At 39.2% G+C, this 26,720-nt stretch overlaps 1 protein-coding gene across 2 annotated transcripts in view; it reads left to right on the forward strand.

Annotated features, from left to right (window-relative positions):
• LOC130427330 (polyamine-modulated factor 1-binding protein 1) overlaps positions 1 to 26,720 on the forward strand; it is a 149,096-nt gene that overhangs the window by 39,070 nt on the left and 83,306 nt on the right. For both annotated transcript variants that reach the window (XM_056754711.1, XM_056754720.1), the window contains exons 8-9: positions 10,414 to 10,560; positions 12,714 to 12,797. In XM_056754711.1, coding sequence (XP_056610689.1) covers positions 10,414 to 10,560; positions 12,714 to 12,797 — 231 coding nt within the window. The remainder of the gene's footprint in view (positions 1 to 10,413; positions 10,561 to 12,713; positions 12,798 to 26,720) is intronic.

Genomic DNA, 26,720 nt, shown 5'->3' on the forward strand with positions numbered 1-26,720 from the left:
TATGCCGGCAGAAATGCCTTGGTGGACACAGCCCCTAAATCTAAATAAAATAATGAATAGATAATAAAGAACATAGTGTTTATTTGCAAATAAAATAAAAAATTGTATTTGGAAGAGTCATTGGTTTGGCACCTGTGATTCCAAAAGGCTGCCTAGTAGGTCTCGGAACATTGCTGATATTGACATGACTACAGTTTTCCTGACATCCCCATGTGTTGTTACATACATAATGAAAACGGCCAATTCTGTCCATGAACTGCATGAAAAATCTCATGTGTTTCTATTCAGCATAATGCAACTGCCTGGCTGAAGAGGTCTGACCAGAAACACAGATCCCTGAGGCGATCTGATGCTTGGTTAGACAGTTATGTTAACTATTGCATGCCTTAAGAGCCTATGTAAGGAGAATGCTGAATAATTCACAGTGTTTGGCAGATCTGTAATTATAGTAAGAGCATCTTGTAGAAACCGTCATAATCCATCCCCACTGCCCGTGTGTGGTAAACAGAACTGGCATGTGATGAGGAGGGATATGAGGCGACATGATGCTGAGGCCTATCGTGGTTGTGTTCCTTCATTTAGCCTAAAGGGAAAGGAGATCATCGTGCAAGTATGCGATTGCATGCTAATGTTGTTGTATCATGAGCAGTAAACGTTATTACTGGATCAAGGACAGTTTTTCTAATTGTTGTTGAAGGAATATTCAGTGTTATTTACAATTGAGGATTTTTCATATGGCATGAATTATCTCGCTATCTGCTCTTATGAAAATAAAGCATGTTTTTTAGATTGTAAAAGTGTGTTAATCATGTTTTTTGGTCAGATTGTTTATCCTTTGCATAACCACAGTTTAAATATGTTTTTGTTTATTTGAACTCAAACTGTATGGTTACATAGAATGCACTGCAAAAATTGTAACAATGTTTATTGGCATTCAAAATGCAGCTTTACAGTAATCCAATCTCAAGCCTAAATGGTTATGTGATATGAAAGGAATAATGCGCTATAGTTGATGTTAATTTGGGTGAAAGTCTTAATTTGTTTGATAGATGCTCTTTGCTATGAGGGTAGACTCGGCGGCTGCAGACCAAGGCCGGGCATTAGAGCAAGTATTGATTCTGCATATTTAAACAGCTCCAAACTAAGAGAAAGGCTTAAAAAGGCCAAAGCTAATTAGTCACTTGTCAATAATTGACACAAAGATGTATGCAGTGTGACTAAAACCAGCGACTCCGGGCTTTGATTGAAAGGTGCGTTTATCTGTTACAGATCTGAACGGAGATGTGTTTTTTTCCCTTCATCCTCTCCAAGTGAATTAGACCTTGCGACCTCTGTAGATGAATCATTTACTTAAAGAAGACTTTGTCTGTTTCATCAGTCATTGAATACTTAGTAATAGACTGTCAAATTGCTGCCTCTGGGTTCTTGCGTGATAACCTTGGCCGTGATCCACATGCACACATACTGCTCTGGCTTGGAGTTGGGTGATGTCAGCTGTCAGGCTTGGGAAGAATGGTTTAGTTTAGTGTCTTGCTCCTTTCCTGGATGTCTGTTGAACAGGAAGTGCATCCCAGTTTATGATTTGATGTAAAGGTGGAAATCTCTGTGTAGTCCGAGGTATATGATACGTCTGTAAGTCTTCATCCGGTCTGGTGTCCTTCTTGCCTGGAACAGACAGGTTTGAATGAGATTCCCGTTTTATTTTTGTATACTATACATACACTGCGCATGACAGAAGCTTCATCATATTATGGATTTAGATTATGGAGAGATTTTAATTTTTATATAAAACATCACTATTTCTTTTTCTCATCCTACAAGCTCCATATCGTCACAAAAATTTAAAGTCACTTACTCTTTTCCATTTTTTTATTTTTTATTTATTTTTAGAGTAATAATAATAAGACGTTAGAATAACACGAATGGAAAATGAAAATTAACTATCATGTTTAGGTAGTTACTCTTTGCCTAGAGTTTGTAAAAATGTCCATTCTTGGGGTCTCGACCTGAGATGCTTTTAAAAAATATTGAAGGAGTTCCCATCTGTTCTGTGCTCTTACTGGCTACTTTTTTATTTTACAGTGGAAATTATTTACTTCCAAAACAATAAATGGCACAATTATCTTTTTAGGATTAGGGATAGTTCACCAAAAAACTGCACTTCTGTGGAACACAAAATAAGATAATTTAAGAAATGCACTTTTGTGGACATAAAAGAAAAGTCAGCGGGGTACATGTTATTTGTTTACCAACGTTCTTCAAAATATCTCCTTTTGTGATCTACAGTATAAAGAAGCTCATACATGTTTGGAATGACGCAATGGTGTTTAAATGACAAAGGAAGTTCCTTCTTGGGGTGAACTATCCATTCAAATCTTCAGATCAAGATTTTTAGATCATGAAAAACATTTCAGTCAAGTGATCCTAAACGTGTGAACACTAGCATACATGTTAAATTTTGTCACATTGTTTGTTCTGTGAACATCCCTGAAAACTCAAATTGTAAAACTTGTCGAGGTGTGAAGTTACATTTGTAATTTGAGTTTATAATATGGTACGTTACGCACCACTACACAACGTTATACTACTGTACTGTATATACGAATGTGCAACTAATGGGTTTGGCTTTTCCTATAATTACTTTGGGGATAATTCATAATGCTACAATGACATTCTGAAGAATTGTATGCTTTCAACTTTGGCAACGGTTTGAGGAATGATGTTTTTCTGTTTTTAGCAAGATATAATATTTTTTGCACAGTGATGTCCATCTAGAAAAGTTTTACAGTTGATATACTGTATTTGACTGGCCTACACAAAGCTCAGACCTGAACCCTATTGTAGTTGTAATTGCAGTGTAGCGTGCCGACAGTATTTTGTGTGGTTATTCTCATCAGTCTGATGTTGTTTGTCCTTGTTCCAGGTCAACCTCAAGTGCTACACATGGGGTCATCAATGCCCTCTTCTCTCTCGCTCTGTTTCTGGATCTTACGTTAAGCACCCCAGCATTGTGTGCAGCGTGCTCTGCTGGCTAAAGGTGCTCGCTTAAAGCCATAACTTATCTCACGTTTGAAGCTAATGGGAAGAACACTGGTCGCAGTGAAAAATAAATGACATTTTTTCCCTCTCCCACACTGCCCTTCTAACCCATCGCGTAATATAGCAGTGTTGAGAGTATGCATTACAGATCCGAGACATTAGAATTTATCTGTACTCCACAACGCTGACTGATGCATTTGAAAATAATGTACTGCAGTCCCAACATTACAGGACTCTGTAACTAATGGACATCTCCCGCCCGAGCTCGCCTCTGTATATCATTCAGCCAGAGCACCTCATCAAGCCCAGAGTCCTTACAGACAGACACAGGACATCCTTTACTCTCTCACACACACACACACACACACACACACACACACACACACACACACACACACTCTGACTTTTCATAATGATGGTTGGACTAGACTGCTTTAGCATTGAATTCAATGGTTTGTAAATATGGGACTCAGTTAGTGTTTGTTTAAACATAGGCCATATCAAAATTATTTTCCTGAATTGAATATTTAAAGGTATGTGTTCAGGTCAAATGATCATATTTGTTATAATATTCTATAAACTACTAACAATATTTCTCCCAATTTTTTTTTTACGTATATAAGTTCATATTCAATTTTAAGCAACACAATAGTAATATTTGTACATATTTTTATGAAAACTTAAAAAATATATTTTTAGTGTGATAACTTTGATTTTTATTAAAGTTTCCATGAGTTTTTTTTGCAATTTTTTGCTATAGGAGGATATATTTTGAAGAACGTTGGAGTTTTATCATGCTTTCAGTCTTTCACATTGCTGTTGGATGGATTTTTTTTTAAATTCATAAGACACTAAACTAAAATGACCAAAATACATATAAATGCGAATTTGGAATTGTCTCTAAATGAAGAATTTTAGTGTTTTTAGTATTTTTGAGAAGTGGTAATCCATATTATATCACAACTGTTTTTTATTAAACTTAACTTGACATTTTCTTTTATGTTGAGATCATAAATTGTTCCACTGTGTCTATACCAGACAGCACACATTAGAAACCATTATAATTGTAAATGTTGTCCACACTGGATGCTGCGTGACGGACGGCGTCCGGTGTAGACACGGTGTTATGCAGTGTCCAGCATTGTGTACATTTTTAACCCAAAATATTAAATTCACTTCACTTGATGTCACAGGACCCTGCGGGTGTAACACGCAGGGTTTCTGCCAATCTTATATTAATCTTGAGTACCTATAGAGGAGTATTGCATACTTCATATCTTTGAAGAGGATTTAGTTTGATCACATTTATAAAAGATTGATAAAGCTTTACAATTGTTTCTCGAAAACATACGTCGCGTTGCCCTACACATTGACACCATGATTTGTTATTTTGATATGTAAAAGCGTAATATATGCATTATGTGAATTGGTTTGATAATTGTCAAGGTTTTCTCTCACTTGAGGAAAAGGGCAAAAAACACTCAGCATTCAGAAAGTAACAAGCCTGTGATGAGTCGTCTTTGAAGCCCCACTATATCCTCGCCCTTTTATTCTGCATGCTTTTGCCGTCCATATTTATTTAATAATGTTTATCTGAAATATCCACGGCCATCTGCCTGGTTAAGTCAAATCAAGCCGAAGAAGGAGAAGAGGCGAAGACCAAGTGAATTCCGTCCACAGAGAGGTCAGAGATGCAGAAGTGCATAGCAATGCAGTTTGGTCAGCGGGCAGGAGGAGATGAGATGCTAATAAGATCATAGAAAGACGGGGCGGCCGGGCCCCTGGGAAAGGTATGAAGGTGTTGCCTGCGCATAACAAAAGAAAGCCTGGCTGAAAAAATAATGATGCCTGCCTTAAGGTTTATTAATAATCAGAGGAAGGCTTTTTTGTTTCGGATTGTTATGCCATAGAACTAGCACAAACTAAATCAGAGCAGACAGAAGAGGAAAAGAGAAGAGACGGAGAGAGAGAGAAATGAAGCAGAAAGAATAGAGGGGAGCTTTGATATAAGGCTTAGGCTTGTTTGCTTCAACCAATGTGGATTCTCATTATCTGTACTCTCCTTGTACTCTTAATGGAATACTCAGAGGGGACAGCGGCCCGGGCTGCTCATGTCTGGCATGTTTTTTTCTTCCTAACAATAGCCTTCTTCCAACAAAGGTGCACAGGAGCGCTACTTTCTTACCGAAGCTCGTCCCTGGTGATGAAAGACCCGAAAGCTCTGTCTTTTTGGCCTCTGCCTAATTGGAAATTCATAGAATTGCTAATGACACGAAAGACCTGGATGAAGTATGCAGTATTGTCCATCGCCCTGAGAAATGCCCAGACCGCGCTGGGTCTAACATACTGCAGATACCGTAAGTGGATCGGTCCTCTGTTATGAAAAAGTAATATGGTTATAATGCATCATAGGCTGAGTGAAATAGGCCCTGTGGGTGTTTGAGAGTCAAATCTCAGCAGTAACTCCAGATGCACATCCTTCACTTTGAAGCTCACACTGGTATAGCGTTCATTCATCTTTTATGATCTCACGCACTATACTTCATTGTTAACTTGGGTACGAAGGAGGATGTATTCTTGATATTTTTCTTGGTCCTAAAACAGCGTACAAAACAAACACTTCTAACCAAGCCCAGACATATTCTGTAGACTTTGACCACCTTTCATTTTAAAATCTGATTGATGGTTTGGAAGTCACGTAGTTGTATGAATGCGTCCTGTTTGGTTAATGTTCTTCTCAGTAACGTCTCGTAGGCAAGAGTGCATTGATTCCGTCTCAAAGGTTTTTTCCAGGTACAGTAAATATGTTTGGCTTTAGCAAGGAGCGGATGGGGGATGTTGTCTGCTATCCTGAAACAAGATTGCTTCAGATTAATGGCGTCGTGAATCAGGCTGAAGGGCTTTAATAATGGGCCCATGTGAAAGAATATACTGGGAATGGTTTGAAGCGGGAAATGGTGAAATGCATTCGGACCGCTTATCGGTTAGCGATGCGGCATTAAAAGGTCGACCGGGCCTGATGCAAAATGAAACCGCTGTCGCAATTTTAGCAAATGCCTGCTGCCTGATTGTCTCCTGAAGTGCTCATGTGCCTCTCTCTTTCAATAATGGTGGATGATTTATCGGATTATTGCATTTATTTCTGTTTCTGCATTTTTTTTATTCTGTCCAGCTATCATTTATAATTTCCCAAACTGCATCCATTGCATCGGCTTGATTTAGACTGATCACATAGTCTCGAGTGCCTTTTTCCAGGTAAATAGCTTGTGTTTCAATGTCAATGCATTAACGAAAATTGGGCCTGCATATTTTCATTTGCCAACTAGTACAGGCCCAGAACGTAGTCGGTTTTCCCCCCTCATCCCGTATTCCTATCCCTCTCTGTGGCTTTGATGTGTGCTATCACCAAGCCACATCGCCAGCACCCCTCTGCACCCCGAACCACTCTGTGTCAGCACCTTTTGATGTCGCCTATGTGCACATCCAAATAGAATTTTTAACAAGCCGCCATCATCATTTTGATTTCTGGCTGAATGAAAAGCGTGACCTCTGGCATTTGTGTGGAGAATGAGGTGAAAGAGACGCTGCAGGCAGATATGGCTCATTGACATTAAGCCTAATATTGTGTGTGCCGTTTCTGAGAGATGGTTGAATACTGCCACAGTGAAGTCAGGGGAGGTGACAGACTCGCAGATAAGGCGTGTGTCGTTCAGTGTTTATTTGGCGAGGCTAAGCTGACACGTGAGGTTTCTATAGACAATTTAGGCTCGGTACAGACGAGGATATTTTGTTTTGTGACATCTTGGATGCACAGTGTGGAATTAAGCAAATTGGTACTGATTCGAATTTTACATCATTTTGATTTTGTTGAAGCTCTACATCTGAATGAGACTCTGTAAAGCAAACGTTAAAAGGCTATTTGTATCAGATGATTAAAAAGGAAATCCTTTGGTCTGGGGTGGACGAGGTGCCGTACTGAGCTTTTTCCTTTTTTTTTCAGCTTTACAGACAAAGTTGCAATTAGCATGCTAATGCCGAGATCTAAGCCTCAAAAGCTAAGAGTCAGTAGGGGGCTTCTCTGGGTGCCTGGAGATAACAAAGAAACCTTTTCACAAAAATTACAAGATAAAAACACCAGCGTTTATTCAAAAAAGGCCAGATTTCTTTTAGATATGGATATTAGGCTCTTTTTAATCCCTCATTCTGAATATGCGATTGAAGTTATGAATGCACATGGCTTGTTGTGCTTAATTAAGCTACAGTGAGTTTTCAGGTCTCCTCTGTGGGATCATTCAGGGCTTTTTGTTGCCGTTGGGTGTGTTTTAGACCCTGGAGTGGCTCAATTTAGAGCCCTACCTGGCTAGTCTTTTCAAAGAGTTGAAGGATCAAAGGAGCTGCTAATGCAGAGGTGCTGGGCACCAGCCTAGACCTGTGGTTCAGAGGTGGGTGCTCTCAGCGTCTGGTCAGAGATAATGAAGAGTGCATAATCGCCCTTTTAATGAAACCACAGAGCTTGATTCTTGTGAGCGGTAGGTGCGTGGAATCACTGGGCCCAGAATCCCTTGGGTTTACAACAAACAAAGGATTGAATGTTGTGGTGCAAATGAGAAAGAAAATCCCCTTTGACCTTTATTCTGCAGTCCAGTTTTGGGATTTGAAAGGTTCCTAGCTAGTATAGACCATTTTGCAAGATGTTAACACTGGTCCAGAGACACTTCAGATTTCATTTATTTTTAATACTTTCATACATAATTAATTCTTAAATATTTTGATATGCTTATAAATGATCCATGTGTTGTATTTTGTTCAAACATTTGTGTAGTGTTAAAAAACTGAAACAGGAAGGACCAGCATTGAACCAGCGATGTTCATCCGAAGTGGTCTATAAAGGGAAGAGGTCAATAACTCCAGTGTTCATAGCTCATAGGCATGGTTTACCCCTTTTTACTCAGCAGGGTCAGGCTCAGGCAGCAGTTTGCTGGAAGGATATAATCTGTTCAGAAAGATTTTGAAGGGATGATACTTCCCCCAAAAAGGAAAATTCTGGCATCATTATCTCGCTCTCAAGAAGTACCAAACCTGTATAAATGTCTTTGATTTGATGAATACAAAGAAAGATATTTTAAAAAATCTTAGCAACTGACATGTCTGTAGTAGGTAACATTTTTGTATCATTTTTTTGTGCTGTTGAACACAAAACTTGATATTTTTAAGAATTTAGGAATGAAAACAGTTCTAGGGCACCTTGGATTACCATTTATATTTTTCCAATTTATTAAAATTATGGCAAAATATTTTGCATAAAAAAAGAAAAGCTCAACGGTACTTAAGGAAACATCAACTACAGTTATATCAGTTGTTAATATTTTGTTGATCCTCTCTTTTTCTGACTATACAGACTATATCTTTCCTTGGCTCATTAAGCTTTGTTTATGTGTTGTGTTTTTTTCCCAAGCGTCTTCACATTGTTCTCATAGATGAGAATCAGTTTGCACTTCACCCAATATGCATAAAAAATCTTGAATACATTTTTAATAATATATTTTTAATAAAGGGCACTTTTTGTATTACTGAAAAAAGGGCGAAGACACTGATTACCCTTAGGCGGACATCACTTTTGTTTGATAATTTCAGTCTGGCAGTGAGATTATATGCAAGATGATATGCGTTTTGTAAATTAATACTATCACAAAAATCTACAAAGACCCCAAAGTCTGAAATTAAAGAGACTTTTTTATATGATTATTTAGATTCTTCGAAGGAGAAATGATCTGAGATGTAATAAGTCATTTCAACAAAAAATATTTACCGCTGCAAGAAATCATGATGTATTGTTATTGATGATATTTAGATTTTTTTTCAAAGAATATCTTTAAAGCTGTTCTTCATTAGCTATGAATCAAAGTCTGCTTTGAATTTAATACAGTAGTCTATACATAATTAAATCTCGATCAGATCACTTGACAGTTTACATAATAGCTTCTTTGTTTATTGCACTCAAACGAGCTCAGCAGATGTTCATTGAATGCCTTGGAGAAATTGGTATCCTAACCCTTCCCATTCAGTCTAATGTATCGATCGGATTTCAGATGTTCATCAAAACACATTAATGAATGATATTTTCGATTGTCCTCACTGTCCAGTTAAGCTTTATATAATGAATACTAGGAAGACCAAAGTAGGAAAAATTGCTTTAGAAAATTATTTGTTCTGTTGAACACATAAGAAAACATAATTTGAAGAATGTAGGAAAGCAAACAGTTCTGGGGAACTTTTGACTATCATTGTCATTTTTCCTACTATTGGTAGTCAATGGTGGCCAAGAACTGTTTGGTTACAAGCATTCTTCCAAATATCTTTCGCCGTTGTTCATCAGTGCAAAGAATTGTTTATACAGATTTGGAGCAACTTGAGGGTGAGGAAATGATGACATCATTTGAATTTTTTCAGTCTTACCTACTGTGACTTCACACTTTCTTGTATGATTGACTTCTGTGTTCTGTATTCTCACCCCCAATTGCAGAGGCCAATTTATCTGTAAAAAAAGTCCCTGAGGTTCACTTTGAAGAACCACCATGATACTCTTTTCCTGCCCAGCAATTCCACACGATTGATATGTAACTCGTTTCAGAAGTGTGTCATATCTCACACTGATGACGCATGAGCACTTCAGCTCTCTTGCTTTGAGTGGGTTTAGACATCCCTCTTGAAAATCAAAGAGATCTGCTGAAGATGCATTATATAGGCAGCAAAAATGGTTTATTTGTCCCCTTTCATTCTACACGAAGGAGCAACATTTGGAAAATTGTTTAACCTGTTCTTCCTACTCTGCTCTTCTGCTTGTTTACAATAACAGACAGACTTGTGGGTGAAAGTTTTGACACGCCATGGCCAACACACAAACCCTGATAAGCTTCACTTTAATGACAGCATGACTTGTTTTTGTTTTGGACTTTGTTTAGGTGATGTGTGCCAGAATCTCACACTTCTAATGTGCACATGCTTTTTTGGCCGTGCAAGTTCTATGAAGAAGTCAGAACATTGAATGCCAAGAGCTTTCCTGTAGCTCTGTGGTTAGAATGGCATTAGCAACGGCAAGGTCATGGCTACGATCCTAGGGATTGCATATACTTAAAAACAAATGTGTAGTATAATGCAATGTAAATCGCTTAGGATAAAAGCGTCTGACAAATGCATAAATAAGATAAATGTATAATGTAAAAACCCTTTGTGTGATTTCATGGTGGCAGCATGCTTATTTTGACAATATTTAATACTGTAATAAATAACCATCCAATACAACACAAGTAATATATTTGGATGAGCTGACTGTCCTTTTCAGCGCACTGATACAACAGCATTCATGTGTTGTAGGCGGAGGAGCGAGATGATCTGATCCTGGAGTTACAGAATGCCATCACTGACCTACACCAAGAGATGTCTCTGAAGGAGCAACAAGAACTCCACAAGCTTCAACATCTCCTCCAGCTGGAAACCAGAGTCAAGGAGCTTCAAGAGCAGGTATTGGATAACTTCAGATTTCTGTAGATCCATCTGACTGTGTATGGTAGTACTGTAACCTGTTAATGTAGGGGTGAAATAATACACTGTGATATAATATATCACAGGAATTCATAATTTTATGAGATGACATCTGTTAAATAACAGCGGCTGAAAAAATTAAGTGGCCTTCCAAGTTCTTGAGCCATTTCAGTCCAGTGTCTGTTGAATTTCAACAATATCCAATCTCAGGAGTGACAAAGTCATCCAACAGCAATGTGAATGTGTGGAGCCCATTTAGAGTCTTGGTGGAGAAAAAAATATGAGTGGGAAGAGAAAAATATTTTTTAAAGCTTTTGCGGTATCTCGCAACAGTATTGCGTTCTCTCACAAAACATTCTGCGAGTTCGGACGAACACTTCATGTTTAATTTCCTGCTGGCAGAGTTTGGTCTTTAGTTGCAGATTCACGGACCAATAACTCTTGAGCTAAACGTTGTTTTTACACATAATTCCTTAGACAAGGATCTACAACCTAGTCTTCCTCAAAACGAGTCTAAGAATATAATTCTATATGAGCAGGCGACATGGACAAGTTACTTGTCCATGGACATTACCTTCAGTGTTCTACATAGTGTCACCAAATTCAGTTTACTCATTGATGCCCCCCTGCTGAATTTAAACTGGTTTTAGTACAGTATGTAGCACTGAAGTTAATGATTATTTTTTAGTAGACTGATGATCTTAAGGGTTTTGCACTTTGCAGATGATCCCTTTGGTCTTGTCTGAGCCGGCTGCTGCCTGAGATCAATACAAGTTCGGTTTGTGGAAGATTAAGTTGTAGATAATTGTTTACGTTACTTAGAATGAGGTGTCATCTGTGTTATACGAAAGTTTAGCTCACAAGTTATTGGTCTGGAAATCTGCGATTATAGACAAATGTTTATGTACAGACCGATCGGCATATGATAACAAACTTCCGGGTAGAGTGTTTTAAAGCACACAATGCCGTCTGGTTCCGCAGCTAATTGTCATCATTCTGTTTTGCGCAGACCAAACAGCATATGAAGTCAAACACAGAGAGAGTGCATTCAATGTAGGAACAACCCTGTATAAAGGATCAATTTAACCTTCCATATTGTTAGTTGTATAAGTTGTACAACAAAATGTTACTGAAAATTGTTAATGTGTGGGAAATATGTTCATATATTTTTTATTTTGTCTTCATACTGTAATTTTATTTCATGAAATGCATCCCAAAGGAGGGGCCAGAGAGATATGACTTACTTTATATACAATAAGATACGTGTCGCGCCACTCTCCTTGCTCCTCACTGTTACTTCATACAGTGTACCGAATCATGAGCTGAGATACACCCCTGTGTTACAAACCTGCCTGTAATTTTCAAGTTATCCTAAAGATCTTGAATGTTTTTTTAAATGTTTTATTATTCAGTTGAAGCATGTCTGTCTGACGTCAGTTTGGTTTGTTTGAAAGCTCTTTTAGCTGCACAGCAATCGAAACACACAGAAATCTGTTTGAAAACTGTGATCGGGGACATTTCCGTGCAGTTTACATTACTATAAAAACAACCGCAGACCGGAGCCAAATAATATTGCGAAAAGTAACCAGGGGAGAAAATTAGATTTGGACAAAGAATTCAAATCCAAGTGTGAAAACTGCCTTTTACAAAAGACTTATTTAAACATATTTGCAGGTCCCCACATCCTGAGATGTGCTGCTTTACACAACATTTCAGCTTTTCTTAGGCTTTTAAATTAGTTTCGAACACAGTTCTGTCTTACAGCGTGAGTTGGCAACTAATCTAGCATCTCATTGAGTTTTTAGGGGGTTCAGTTTGAGTTTAAGAACAAGATCATTGCAAGAATGAAGCCATAGACCAAACCATTCAATCATCCCGGTGTTGGCTTTCAGCCTGAATGATCGGATGAAGGATTGGGACGTCAGAGTTTGATTGAAGAAGCATTTCACCGGTATAACACTTGTTAAATCCGCAGCAGGCTTTCTGTAGCGCTTGCAGTAACTAAACAGATCTTTGGAGACATGAATACTAAGAGGTTTTTCTTTAAATTGCTCCCTGTTTGACCATTGTCCTCCTGTCAGACAAATAACCAAGCGAACTGTCGTGATAAAGTGCGTTTCTCTCTTGTTCAGACACAGAGCTCAGAGGAAACTATTGCCCAGCTAAGGCAAGAGCTGCACAAGAGGATAGAGAGCAACAGCGCCCTGGAGAATGTTGTGAGTGCCCTCAAATGACGTTTTTTTGTTTGTGGGTGTGCGTGAATGTGTTTGTACACACCTCACTCCTTTTTAGCCTTATGTGATTAGTCATGCTACTACAAGCAGTGCTATTTAACATCAAAATTATAGCGTAAGAGCTGGAGTCATGCAGTTTATAGTGAATTAGGGCTGTAAATATTTTTGAAAGTAACATGTGTGATTTTAACATGCTTGAATTTTAAGTTATATTTTAACTTTATCAAAAGTAAAATTTGTTTAACCGACACACACGCTTTAGATTCTTTATGGGAAAAGAAAGCATCACTACAACTGCAAGTGTACAGCCGCGATTTTCTGTTGCAGTACATAATAACAACTTTGATCATTTTTACAATGTAAGCGAAAAAAATGTACGACCTTTCACAGTATATGTCACCCTGGACAACAAAACCAGTCTTAAGTAGCATGGGAAAAACTTGAGTAATCGCAAAAAATACATTTTGGGGGCACAAATTGCCAAATATCATTAGGATATTAAGTAAAGATCATGTTAAATGAAGATATTTTATAAATTTCCTACCGTAAATGTGTAAAAACTTACTTTTTGACAGCTTCAAACGCGATTTTCTCAATATTTTGCTTTTTCGCATGCTCAGATTCCAGCTTTGTAAACAGTTGTTGTTTCACCAGATAGTGTCCTATGCTAACAACCCATATATCAATAGAAAGTTTATTTCTTCAACTTTCAGATGATCTAAAAATCTCAATTCCAAAAAATTGTCGTCCTGGGTCACATATAGTAGTATACTTACGGTCTGTGTTTGGTTGTAATATAACAATTAATTTTATATTTAATTGATATTAATATTTTATTGTATACCAATTGTATTAATTTAACATAATTTAATACAATTGTTGCAGCTGAAATTGTCTATGTGATGTATACAATAAGTATACAAATCCTACAGTTATATAGATTCTGTTGTATTATAACTCTTCACTCAGGTGGAATAATAATATGAAATTTTCCATTTGTTTAGTTTGCTTTATATCTGAATTGCCATTTAAAAATTTCAGTACAAGGTCATTGAAAATCTACATTTGAACTTTGTTGTCATTAAAGTAAAGAGCATCATTCCATGAAAGCCTTTGAACCCAAGCTCTTGTGTGCTCTCATGTCAACTGATTGTGCAATCATATATAATACAAGACAATATTGGATCGGTCCATATGGGAGCTATAGTCCTCCGAACGATTCATTACACCACAGAGACCTGAGCAGTTCATCAGTCTCGGTCGCACCCGCACACATATGAAAAGCCACATCCCCGCTGACTGATGGGATGGGCTGCGAGAGCTTGTGTGGAGATGTTACGATGGCACATGTTCTCGCACGTTCTGATGAGGCTCATGCAGGAGCTGTTGAGTCTGAATAGAGCCACTGTCCTCCGGTCAGATCTCCTCCACCATTCTGGCAGAAAGCCCAGGGAAACTGGGAGTCAGTTAACTCTAATGAATTGTAATATTGTGCAATTGTAATCAGACTCTCATTTTCTATGATTATCTTATCATTTCTAAATAGGATTAGTTGGCAATTAAATGTGTGACAGAGAAATGGGAAAGAGGTCAAAGGGTCAGGGAAGGCAGGCGAATAGTTAGGTAGTGACGAGCTTTTCTGTTTTTCATCGAATGTTTTTCTTTAAAGGGTTTTTCTCTGGTGGTTGTTGGAATTTGGATGGTTGAATGATGCTATTCATTCATGTAGTTTGTAAAATGAGAGGTAGACCGTGTTATTAGGTGACGTCTGAGGACGAGGGTCGTAAAGCTGGCGGTGAAATCGCATATCTCAAGTCAAATGTCAAGGGTCTTTAGTGTGGCTTCGGATTGTGTGGGTGATTGATTTGGCTGTTTAAAAGCCTGACAGCGGTATAATGTCACACGGGTCACATGTTTAAGTAAATGGTTCCCCCAAAATGGTACATTTTGTTCTTTTTCTCCTTAAATCATATTTCACGGGCATATTTACACTCCCAGAAGCATCAAGAAGCAGTTTCAAATGAGTCATTAAGCTCAACATTACTAACAAAAAATATTTTGGGTGAACTATACGATTTAAAAGAAAGCTGGTATTTAAAGGGTGCTAAGCTAAGCTGGGGGTGCAGGTTAGCCGTGTGAAAACGACTGCACTTTCTGCCAACCCGCGGCATTTCCCGGCTGCCCAGAGGATAGTCAGCATCCTTATCCTTGTCTTCCATCTCTCTTCTTTGCTCTTCTCCTCTCTTCTATCCATCACTCTTTCGCTCACTGTAGTGGGAACGCATTGGAAAGGAGAGCCAAAGTCACACAACATTAGTTTGCTAGTAGCTGCAGCAACAGAAAGCCATTACTCTTCACTGACAGTATCAAAAAGAACACTGGAGCTCGGGTGCGGCCGTCCACCCCTCCCTGCCGCCTTCTCAGCTTCTCGCTGCTTGCAGGAAATTGCCTCATACTTCAGTGCGCAGGAGGTGACACGCCGGTGACAACCATGCATGTGTCACTTTCAGGGCCTGGGTGGGAAGGGCCTCCTAATTCCGAGACAAGCGCTGCCCAGGGAGCTTAGGGAGGCCAGCGCCCGGGGAGGGCTTCATCCAGGCGTACCCGAGGCTGATGCAGCAGTCTTAGAAGTGCAGCTCGAAGCGTGCTAATGCTGGGGCGGAGGTCACCGCGGAAGCAGGAAGTCGAGATTGAAGTGAAGTGCTCCCAGACTTGTTGTGGTACACTCGCACAGCCACCCTTTTGGCGAACTAGACAAAGGTCGCGGTGAAGAGGAAGAGACGGGCTACACTCAGCGGTAAAGAGCTGTTGTGCCTTTCACCCTGATGTTTAAAGTGCAGGGTGGATTAAATTCAGACCAAAAAATGCTTTGTGAAATGTTTACACCTGTTCTGTCTGTTTTCAGAGGGCAATACATGACACCACCCGAAGTAGAATTTAAATTTAAAAAATGGCACCATATGCATCGCTTGAATAAGGTGGAGGAGTGTCTTTCATCTATTTGTTGGTAAAAATCTGTTCATGGCCCCCACTGAGTCTCTCTTGGACATCCCGCTCGACATTAAGCTTCAGTTTTCTGGAGAAGCAGAATGTTTATTGCTCGTCTTTGTTGCAATTGTCTGCGTTCCCCGTCCTCTACCCCTCGCACCCCCTCTTCTTTAATTTGGCGCAGGGTTGGGGGGATTGCGGCGGGGGCCGGCGCTGCGGCCGCGGCTGTGTGATTAGAGGGAGAGTGCTTCTCAGCAGGAACCTCTGTTTTATATTCATCAAAAGCTCTCGCTTTGATTCGCTCCTCCTTGACGTGTGGCGGCACAGGCTGTCGCAGCGCTGCTGAGGAAATCATGCGCTTACAACCCCCCCACACTTCAACCCAACCTCTCCTCTACACAATCCCCTTTCATAGACCGCCCCCCACACACACACCACCACCACTCCACTGGCTGCATCGCTCCTCTGCCCAGCCCTCAGGCTGCCGGCCATCTTATTAATTTCGCTATTATTACTAATATCGCTTCTTTTCCCTCAGATGGGCTGACTTTCTCCAAGGTCACTGTGAAAGATTTGCTGAGCTGAAACTTAAAATACTCCCCCGTTACTCACCAGCCCGTGTGCTTGGATTGAATTTAGATCTTTGCAGTGAGTGTTTTTTTTAAAGGTGATCTTGGAGATCATTTGGCATTCACAAGGGTTTTTATTTATTGTGCTGCCTACATACATACACACACGCACAGACAAACGCATGCACACACATAGATGAAGAAAATATTAGAAATAAAACAATATAGTAATGCACAATATTTTGTTACGGTGGATCTGTGTAGGTGTGTGAAGAAGTGTGTGATGTATGTGTGGTGGTAATAGTTATGGGGATGTATTGAGGGGCTGTCAGGTGTTGGAAAGTTTAATGGCCTGTGCAAAGATACGGTCTCTAAGCCAACTGGTGCGATACCGGATGATGCGGTCTCATCTGTCTGTTGTAAGTCTAGAGTGGTCCACGAATGGACTCATTTGGCGCTTTTCCACTGCAAAGAGTACAGCTCACTTTTGGGGGGTTTTCCACTGGGTATGGTACCTAGTACCTAATACTTTTTTTAGTACTACTTCAGTTGAGGTTCCAATCGTTCTGCGATACCAAAATGTGACGCGTTTACACACAGATCACTTATCGGGCAGAGAGAATCATTATCAACGTCATTGGATTTGAAACACACTGTAGTAGAGTAGGCGGGGCGAGACCGTGGTTCGAGTCCGGTGAGTAATTGTGAATTAGCGCCAGCTGTGCGCACACCGGCCTCGAATCACGTAGGAGATGGGAGAATATAAAAGGAACGAGCGACCGGACCGTCGAAGAGAGAGGACCGGGCCCGAACTTGTGTTTGTATTTATGTTTATGTTATTTCGCCGGCGGTCGTCCGTGAGGGGCCGCCGGCTGTTTTTATTTCTGTTAATAAATGTTTAAGGTCTGCCGGTTCCCGCCTCCTTCCTTCCTTTTATTGAGATTTGTTACACACACGAATACGTATTTTAATACGTAATACTGGCATTTTGTTATATGTTTCGGGATAGTAGTATAGAAATTGAGACCCTTAACGCAATGCTAAATTGTACATTAGCTTACCCTTGTGCACCGTCGAGCAAACCGAATTATCGTTGTCTACTCTTTGCTGTAAGATTTCAATAACTCTCTGGCATTTTAGCAGTCTTTTGTTTTGCTGCCATCTGCCATCGATATGCTCCATTATTCCTGGGTTGTTCACATGGGCAGTAGAGGCGGCGCAACTATAGAGATACGTTTATTTTCCCCACCTACTTTGAAGTGGTACTAAACTGCTGTGGAAAAGCAAACTGAACAGAAGTGAAGTGAGGTGTACGGAGCCGAGCCGAGCCGTACCAAACCTGATCGTACCCTGCAGTGGAAAAACGCTAATTGATGATCTCTCAGCTTTCTTCACACATTGCCGGATGTATAAAAATAAAGCTGACATGTCGAAATTTTTCACTTGTTATTTTAGCTCTTACATAATAGTAACTGATTTCACGGATGGTGGTCAGTTTTTTGGGGCTGCTTTTATCTCTAGCTTAATGAGCTTTCAGTCTCATCCCATCCGAGAGAGTTTACTTTAGAATCTTATTACTGACAGTCAGCCGTGGAGTCAATACAGCCGAGTCTGTGAAACATCCAGCTAAACTCACACAGATTTCTCTCTCCATCCTACTCATTCGCTGCACCGCTCTGGGGATTTCTCGTCACACACATTTGTGTTTGAACTTCGCTGGTCCGAGCGAGGCCAGGAAATTAACTTTGTAAATTATTAAAGCAATTTCCAGCTCGCCAAACATCGTGAGGGAAAACACAGAGGCCGTAAGAATTCACTATTGTGCACGCATGTAAGTGTGCACACATACGTGTGTGTTTTTCTGCTCCGTGGGGAGGACGGGTCAGCGGTGGCAGTTTACACAGGTAGACCGACTAACAAGGTCACACCGCCCCTCGAGGTCGACGCTGATGGAGGGAACGGCCGCCTGTACTGTTTTGCATACCTGCAGAGCTCCAACATTTGAATAAATTCACACAAGTGCACACAGTGACCACCTTTAGTAAGCGGAAATTATGTCAGAATTTGCATTTTTGGAGATCAGCGGCGAAATGAAATGCAGTCAGAGACAATGATGTTTGCTTTGTTCTGTCTCATTTCTTATCCTCAGCAGTCTGTGGTGTATTTCATTCAATCTCATGTTGTGTACTGTTTGCAGGTGAAGGTATGAGGTTCTTTTGTCACATTCATATAAATGCCACAGCAGTGACCAGGTCCTCTACTGGCCATTTTGTGGAACTGCGCAGTCGTCCAGCATGGCTTGGATGGGAACCGCATTGTTTTGCCGTTTCTTTCAGCTCACACGCAAAAGTTATGGATTTGATTCCCAGGGAACACACACTCCATTGTAATTTGAAAAATAGCAAATTTAAATGTATCTTATATTCTTTGAAGTACCTTGTGAAAACCAAAGTACCTGGATATGATAGTCATTCAGCAGCATGGTATATTTCAAAGTACTATGGTAAGTCCATTTGATTTATTCACTGTACTATGGTATTGGCAGAGTATTTTTTTGTTAGGGTCACATCCCTAGATTTTAATTTCTTCAATATGATCCTTGTTGACATCCATTCTCAGATTATTTCTGAGACTTATTGTAAACTACAAGCTTCCTTGAGCGAGTGAGTCGCAGGCAGATGTGATTAGAATGGCATTTCCCGGTTTGCCGTAAAATGTTCTTTAAAGGTCCAGAGAGTATCTAGCGGCAATGTTGCGAATTGCAACCAACCGCTCATTCCACCCCTCCCTCCTCCTCCCGTTCGAAGCACTACGAAAGGGGTACCGCGGCGTATGTAGTCAGAAATAGCTTATTCTAAGGTAATACAAACATAACGCTTCATTATATCAGATCTTTATGCACCTCTATAGACAATGTAATCTATATTATATTGCATTTCTGCAAAAATATCCTCCAAACAATTACACACTGGTCCTTTAACTTCACATAATGACATTACCAAACTCTCTGTTTTGGTGCTGTTTTGTTTTTTTCCCCCTTAGGATTGAAAACAATATTCTAAATCTCTGTGTATTTTCTTTTTTATTCTATTGATTTTTAGACTTTAAAGTCTTTAGCTTATTTTTCTTAGTCTGCGTTGTTGTCTGACTTTGCAGTTTTTCAGGGCGTCCCTGTCAGGATCCTGGGGATCATAGCAAACATCACAATGCAAATTACGACGAGTCTAGCGCTGTTTGTTTCTCTCTGTTTTGACACATGTAATGTTTTTATTTGTTGGGCGTGTGTATGATTAAGAAAAGGGTTTGTGAATCACATCAGCGTCATTTGGTTCGTCTGCGTGATTTGCTGTGTGTCTTCCTCTCATCCTCCTCTCATCTCGCCGTGAGCAGTCAGTGTGTTTGATTTCATTGTTGACAAAGTCAGATTTTGGCAGCTGTTCTTTTTGTTCTCCCTGAGCTTAAAGCGCCGGAGGTGTTTCAAAAGCAATAAAGAGTCAAACTGTTTGAAAAGATAGAAGTTCTCTCATCAGGCCGTGGAAAAGAGACAGAGTTTAGAACTGGATGAGGGGATTTTTTCAAGGAAGTGCAACATCAGGACCGGTGTTGCAAGCATTATCAGGTGGATGCTTCATCTTAAATGTTATCTCCTTACATCTTCAGATAACGGGTATCTTCTAAAAAATATTATTTTATACTTTTTTGTTTCTTTTTTAATGTCGATCTCTTCTTAAATTCTCATAATTTGTTTTATCATCGCCACTTTGCTGCTGTGCATTTAAGACAGCTGCAATCTGTAACTTTTGCCTCTTTTGTTGCCTCTTTGTTTGAAACAAGTTACTTAATGGAAAGAACTGGTATTTTCCATAAAATTGTACCCGACGGGTCAAATTATAAATCATTATTATAAACGTACCATTGCGAGTGGACATGAAGTAAGAATACAGTTAAGAATTGTATTTTATATTAGTGTTGTCAAACGATTAATCGTGATTAATCGCAACTAGAATAGAAATTTGTGTTCACATAATATATGTCTGTGTACTGTGCATATTAATTTTGTATTTGTACAAAACACAAAAACATGCATTTATATGTCTTTAGGAAATATTTTGATGTATTTATTTATATTTCAAGTGATTTTAATTGTATATAAACGCTTAATAATTTTTGTATTTTATATTTTTCAAGTATATGTGTTTATAAATACAAAATAAATATTCACAGTACACAGACATACTGTATATTATGTAAACAAACTTTTAAGATGCGATTAATTGAGTAATAGTTAGACAGCCCTATTTTTATACTTTCTTTGAGGATTGCAGCTGAAGGGTTTTATATAGATTACTCTCTTTTTTTTTTCTTCTTCAATAATAGCCGCTTTTCAGAGCTTGTGTTAAGTCTACACTATAGCAGCATACAAAAGAGTCAGCGCTGAAGTGTTTCAAACAAAACTTTTATACATTATTTTCAATGTTGGGCAAGTTACTCTGAAAAAGTAACTAATTACTAGTAATTAATTACATATCCAATAGTGTAATTAGATAACTGTACAAATTACTTTCTCCCAAAAGTATTTAATTTCATTTTTACTTATTACTTTCTATATCCTATATCACCCTTGATCAGTTTGATTCAAGGATAGACATGAAACGGCTCTTTTAATTCATTCAAATAAATGATATAAAACTACATAAAGTAGTATTATTAACTCACCAAATGATTAAACATTAAAGCGCGGATTTTAAAGTTAGACTTTGAATTTTGATGTCAATTTCACTTTACAAAGTATTTAGTTTAATTACATCAGAAGTAACTGTAATTAAACAGTATCTTTTCTTTAAAATATAATCTGAATTAATCCGGGTCACAGGACAGGGTTTAGGGAGAACAGAGTCCCATCATTGACATCCGAAAAAAATTGGTAGTTGGTGAGCAAGTGACAGTTCAGTTTACAGAAGTACAGCTGTTTTTCCAGCCGAACTAATACATATAACAAATGCTCTGTTTGAACTAGGTAGGAAGTTTTAGAAGTCTAAAAGTTACAGTATGTTTTCATATAGTATCAAGATCAAAGAAAATTGGATTTCTCACAATATGACCTCTAGAAAATAAAGCACAACACGCTTGATGAAGAACAGTACAATACAATAGATCACAATACAGTACTTTTCAGGACAGACAGTTCATTGCAACACCTCACATGAGCTGAGCTGACACCATTATAAGTACCCAGTCATTGGAGTACATACAAACTGAATTAAACTCCTGAAATGCCTTTTCTCCGTTTTAAATACCTGCATACTTGATCAGTTTAGGTTCTACCTGAACATATATGGCTTCATTAAATAATTCCCATTTCTGGTTGCCGAATTTGTAATGTAAGAAATGGTCATCATTACTTTCATCAACGAGATCATAGTGTGGGCTATTACAGTATTCATGTGATATGTTTGAGAATTGCGTCGTTTAGCCAGAAGTGAAGTGAGGTAAGTTAAATGAGGCGTTGATTTGAGTGTGTGAGAGTGTAGAAGTGAGAGCGACAGCATTACGAGTATGTGTGGTCTGACAGATTACGTGATTGTGTTTTGATGAGGTCTCTGTGTCTCGCCCAGCTCTTCTCTTGTTGAGATGCACGGAGCCCTGCATCCTCATCACTTTTTCAATTTGACAGCTGATGGGATCTCGTATGGAATGTGGGAGAGTTTAAATTGCCTGCGATATACATAATGACCAAATTTCTGGCCTTCTTCTGCATGCACTCGGTTCTTCTGTTTTATTCTCTCCCTTTCGGTCTCTACAAGTCCCATATAAAGACACAGCTTGGTAGAAAACAGTTGTTGTTGGTTCACTGACAAAATGTTTAAATATTCTCGCATTTACATTTATGCATTCGACAGACGCCTCATCCAAAGCGACTTACATTGCATTGTATTATACATTTGTTTCTGGGGATCGAACCCATGACCTTGGCATTGCTCTAACCACTGAGCCACATGAAAGCATTTATAAGTCGCTTTGGATAAAGTGTCTGCTAAATGAACAAATGTCCATGTCAAAATGCATTTCTGCCAGCTCATTCGTGCAATGATCTTTTTCTGCCTCTGTCTTTCAGCCAACTATTGCTGGATTATGATTGAAGATCTCACTCTGTTTTTAGGTTTATTATAACCTTCAAAATATCTTCTTTTGTGTTTTGCAGAGGAAACAGAGTAATACAGGTTTGAGCATCCCATGTTTCCTCATTCCTCATTTATTGTTTTTGCAAACCCTGATCTATCCAGATCTTTCCATTTAAAACATCCATATCAGATAAGATACAACCTTAGAATGTAGCTTCCTATAGCTGAGTGTTGCTGTATCTCAATTACGCCTTACATCTGTTGTGTCTATGACTCATGGGGCTGTTGGTATAAGCCATACGTCTGCTGCTCAGCTCATTTCTCCAGAGCCCCTCTTATCATAGGCAGAACTATTGCAGCCAGGGGCGAAGTGGGGAATATTCATAAACATCTACATCTATACATCATCGTCACCAGTACTCTTTACATTTGTGTTTTCCACGCTCAGTTTTTATGAGAATTGTCCACGGACACCGACTGTTTATGGCTTGTCTTATTGATCCCCTAATACAAACACGTTGAGCATTTTTCTGCGCGTTTATTTGGATAAACTGCTTTTTGCCCCCGTTTCCCCTGAGCAAACCAACCCTGTTATATTATTCATCAAGCAGATACCGTTCAAAATCTCCCTGCAGCAAAATGAAGACGAGGCCGTGGTAGAGGAGGAAGACGTGGGATTGTCACGTGGACATTACGATTCCTGTGTGGATTGATGCAGGGTGACAATGGAATTCATTTTCTTAGAGCCGCCATGTTTGTGTGTATGTGTGTGTGTGCTGCATTAGATGAAGCTGTTGTAATGAGTTCTGGCAGCAGCCTGGTTTAGTATTAAAGGCAGACATGCACTTTTTTTGTGTGTTCTCCACCTTCAGTTTGTGAAATGTTTACAGCTAGCAGAGGGGACGAAGGGCGTTTTTGAAGACAGGCTCCTCTGTTTTCATACACAGATATTAGTAGAATAATGTGTTTTTGGAGGAAGAAAATGTACAAATAATTGATTCAGATGCTTTTACCCAAACGTGACTTACAAGGTACAATATGCATTTTATCAGCTGTGAGGGAATTGAATTCATGACCTTGGCATTGCTAGCAGAAAAATAATTCCCAACACTAAAGCACAATATTTACTACACTTTAACATCTTAAAAGTAGGTAATACTTCAGGTGTAACATATTTTGAGTTTTTATTTTAGCTTTTAGTTTGGTCTGTTTTAGTCTCTCTCCTAATTGTGGCATCTAATTGAAGTCCATAATAACTTTATGGTTAAGCTAACACTTTAGGTCCACATTCCAAAGGACTCTCTCTAAAAAATGTGCTAATAATCATCATAGTTAAGCACCTGTCTGTTATTTATCTTAAGGGGCGGTCCGGAGGTTTGGTCCACTTGTCCAGGTGGCGAATAGGCCGGACAGCATTCATGCTGTGGGCAGGAGGTGTGACGGGATGTCAGAAAAAAGCCGTGAGGGCTGATGGAAGGTTCCCGAAAGTCCTCGGTCGGACGGAGAGGTCAGCGGGATCGTGGGGTGTGAAAGTAGAATAATGAAGCCGTGCGGTGCTCAGTTAAAGGACCCCGGCGGAAATCATTTTAGCGGCTAAATTGAATTTATTTCAGATTCAAAGGGCCAAGTAATCTTTCACACATATGAACCACTTTTTCGATGGATGGAAGTTTGCGGCATTAGAGTGGGAAGGGAGCTTTCGACAGGCTGTTTTTTCTTTCTCCAGATGATGGTAATAAATGTTTGAGAATGGTCTTGCGAGTGTCATTACGGGGCAATAGTGGCTGCCAGTTTATCCTAAGCCACCACAGCTGCTGTGCGGTGATTTCAGATGTATTCTATGGGGGGTTGCTATTGCACACAATCATCGCATTGGATTAAAAGTTGTTGTGATTTTAAGTAGTCAACTCCTTTGCCAAAATCAATAGAGTAAGTCAATAGTCAACCCTACTCTCACCACTGTGCGGTTTTGCCTAGCGTAGCGGTCTCTCTGTGCTTTAGTGTGGCAGTAGAGCTGTAGATGTCTGCCAAACTAATCCTTGAAACCTCAAAAGCCACTCTTTAGACTCACTTCTGTCCCCTTCCATTCGAGGTCCTTCTGATTCGATTATCCACAGCAGGGTTTAACACATTTTTAAGACCACCTGTCATAATGATAAAAACACAAATATTTTAGGAATCTGTCAAACACTAGTTTGACTAAAATGTTGCTAAAATAAACTATTCTTCTTTCATGTTTTATACCCAAAAAAAAGTGTTACATTCAAACATAACGCCGTTAACGCCGTTAACGCAGTGAGACTCTTATCGCGCGATAAAAAAAATGTCGCCGTTAATCTATTCTCAAAGTTGGGTTGGGAGCTGGGTCTATACTACGCAAGCTATGATGACTTTCACCTTGATATTTTAGTGCGGATGTATACCAGCTTAACTGCACTGTACGGGGCGAGAACGAGATTTTTCAACTCGCGTGATTCGCGTCATTCGCGGAAGCAGAAGCCGCCTCATCATCTCATAACCAGGGCTTCATTCGCGCGATTCGCGCCGCAAGTAGGTCTATTGGCTCTTTGCATTAACATATAAATCACGCTTGACACGCCATTCGCGTTTGGACGGAACACAACATAACGTTACTGTGAAATTACCGCATCAAACGTGACGTGCTAACATGGATGCAGCTATGAGCCGACCGGGTCTAAAGCGCCACCTGGCTTGAGAAACCCGTTCTTAAAGACTTACTTTTAGTCATTATTTGGGTAGCACACATATTCTGAATGCTTTCGGCAGAATTCAAATGAGCCATTTTAATCTAGATTAATCTTGGAATTAATCTAGATTAATCTAGATTAAAAAAATTAATCTATGCCCACCACTAATTAAAACTTATATTTCTATTATGGATTGCAAGTAAATAACTGGAACTGGGTATCTGAATAAAAAATATCAATATTTTTTTCTGCCTTGTAAAACAATAAATTCCAAAATTCTTGCAAGTTAACAATAATTATATAACTATAATAACTACTTTAAAGAGTTTACACATACTGGTGGATTAACCATTAAAGAAACACAAAAAAAGGATTTTGCTAATCATCAGACCAAAGATAGTTTGGATCCGCTTTGGCTCAAACCTTATATTAATGGTGTTGGTCTTATAAGTTGGTTAAGCACTGTATATTCGAAATAATATGAAAAAGTCTGTTAATCTTAAATTGAATCATGTTCAACCAAAGAGCTATTTTTTGAGTGCACTTTCAATCATGGACAGTGGTTCTACATGTTTGTGTCATGTTTCCTCAACATGAAATGAACAGGTACTTCATCTAGTGGGAACATGAATTAATCAAGTAAATCCAACAAGATTCATACACATCAGAACAACTTGAATGAATCACTTTTGATTCACTTCTACCTTTACTTTTTTAATACATTAAACATCGTACAAGGACGCAAGGTCAAGCTAGAGCTGAGGCCAAAAATAAACTGATCACAGCATTGACATTCCAGTTCTAAGAATCAATCATGTGCATGTTTTCAGTGTTAGCAAATGCTCTACTCTTCAGCAAAATGGTAACCTCCTAAAACCACCAACAGAACAAAACATCTTTTAAATACCGACTCTGAACGTTGATAGGTCTCATTCTTATCTCATCTTCATTAAAAAAGGATAAAATAACACTAATTTCAATATTTACGCTCATTATTCAGTCAAATGCAAAGCATGATGGGATCTGGCAGTTGTGACGACATTTTAAATCATTTGTGTTAAATCAACATGTTTAAATCACGTAAACTGAGAACGAAACAAAGTGAAAGGTTTTTCTGCATTTTACCAACTTGACTGAAACATGTTCTTTCAAAATGAGAACATTGTGTTTGTCAGGGTCCTGTCCTTCCTGTCTTGAGTTCTCGTGCTTTGGGGACAGGGCCGTGACAATACCATGTCTTGTGTGTGTGTTTCGTCTTGCGTGGAGACACGTGGCGGTTTGTTTTGACATTTCGCCGCGTGTCCTCCTGTCTTACGTTTAGATCCGTCCCCTTGTTTCTCCGTTAGTGTCCCATTAGTGTTTCATCTCCCTCACCTGTCCATTCTTCTTCCCGCCAGTCTCCCTTAATGTTAAGTCTTGTCACCTGTCCTTCACCGTCCTTGTATTATTATCCCTCATCAGTTATTCCCTTTGAATAGTCCTGTTCTTTCCCCAGTCTTTGTCGGTTCATTTCACTTG

Source organism: Triplophysa dalaica, chromosome 1 (genome assembly GCF_015846415.1).
Source record: "Triplophysa dalaica isolate WHDGS20190420 chromosome 1, ASM1584641v1, whole genome shotgun sequence".
Lineage (NCBI taxonomy): Eukaryota > Metazoa > Chordata > Actinopteri > Cypriniformes > Nemacheilidae > Triplophysa > Triplophysa dalaica.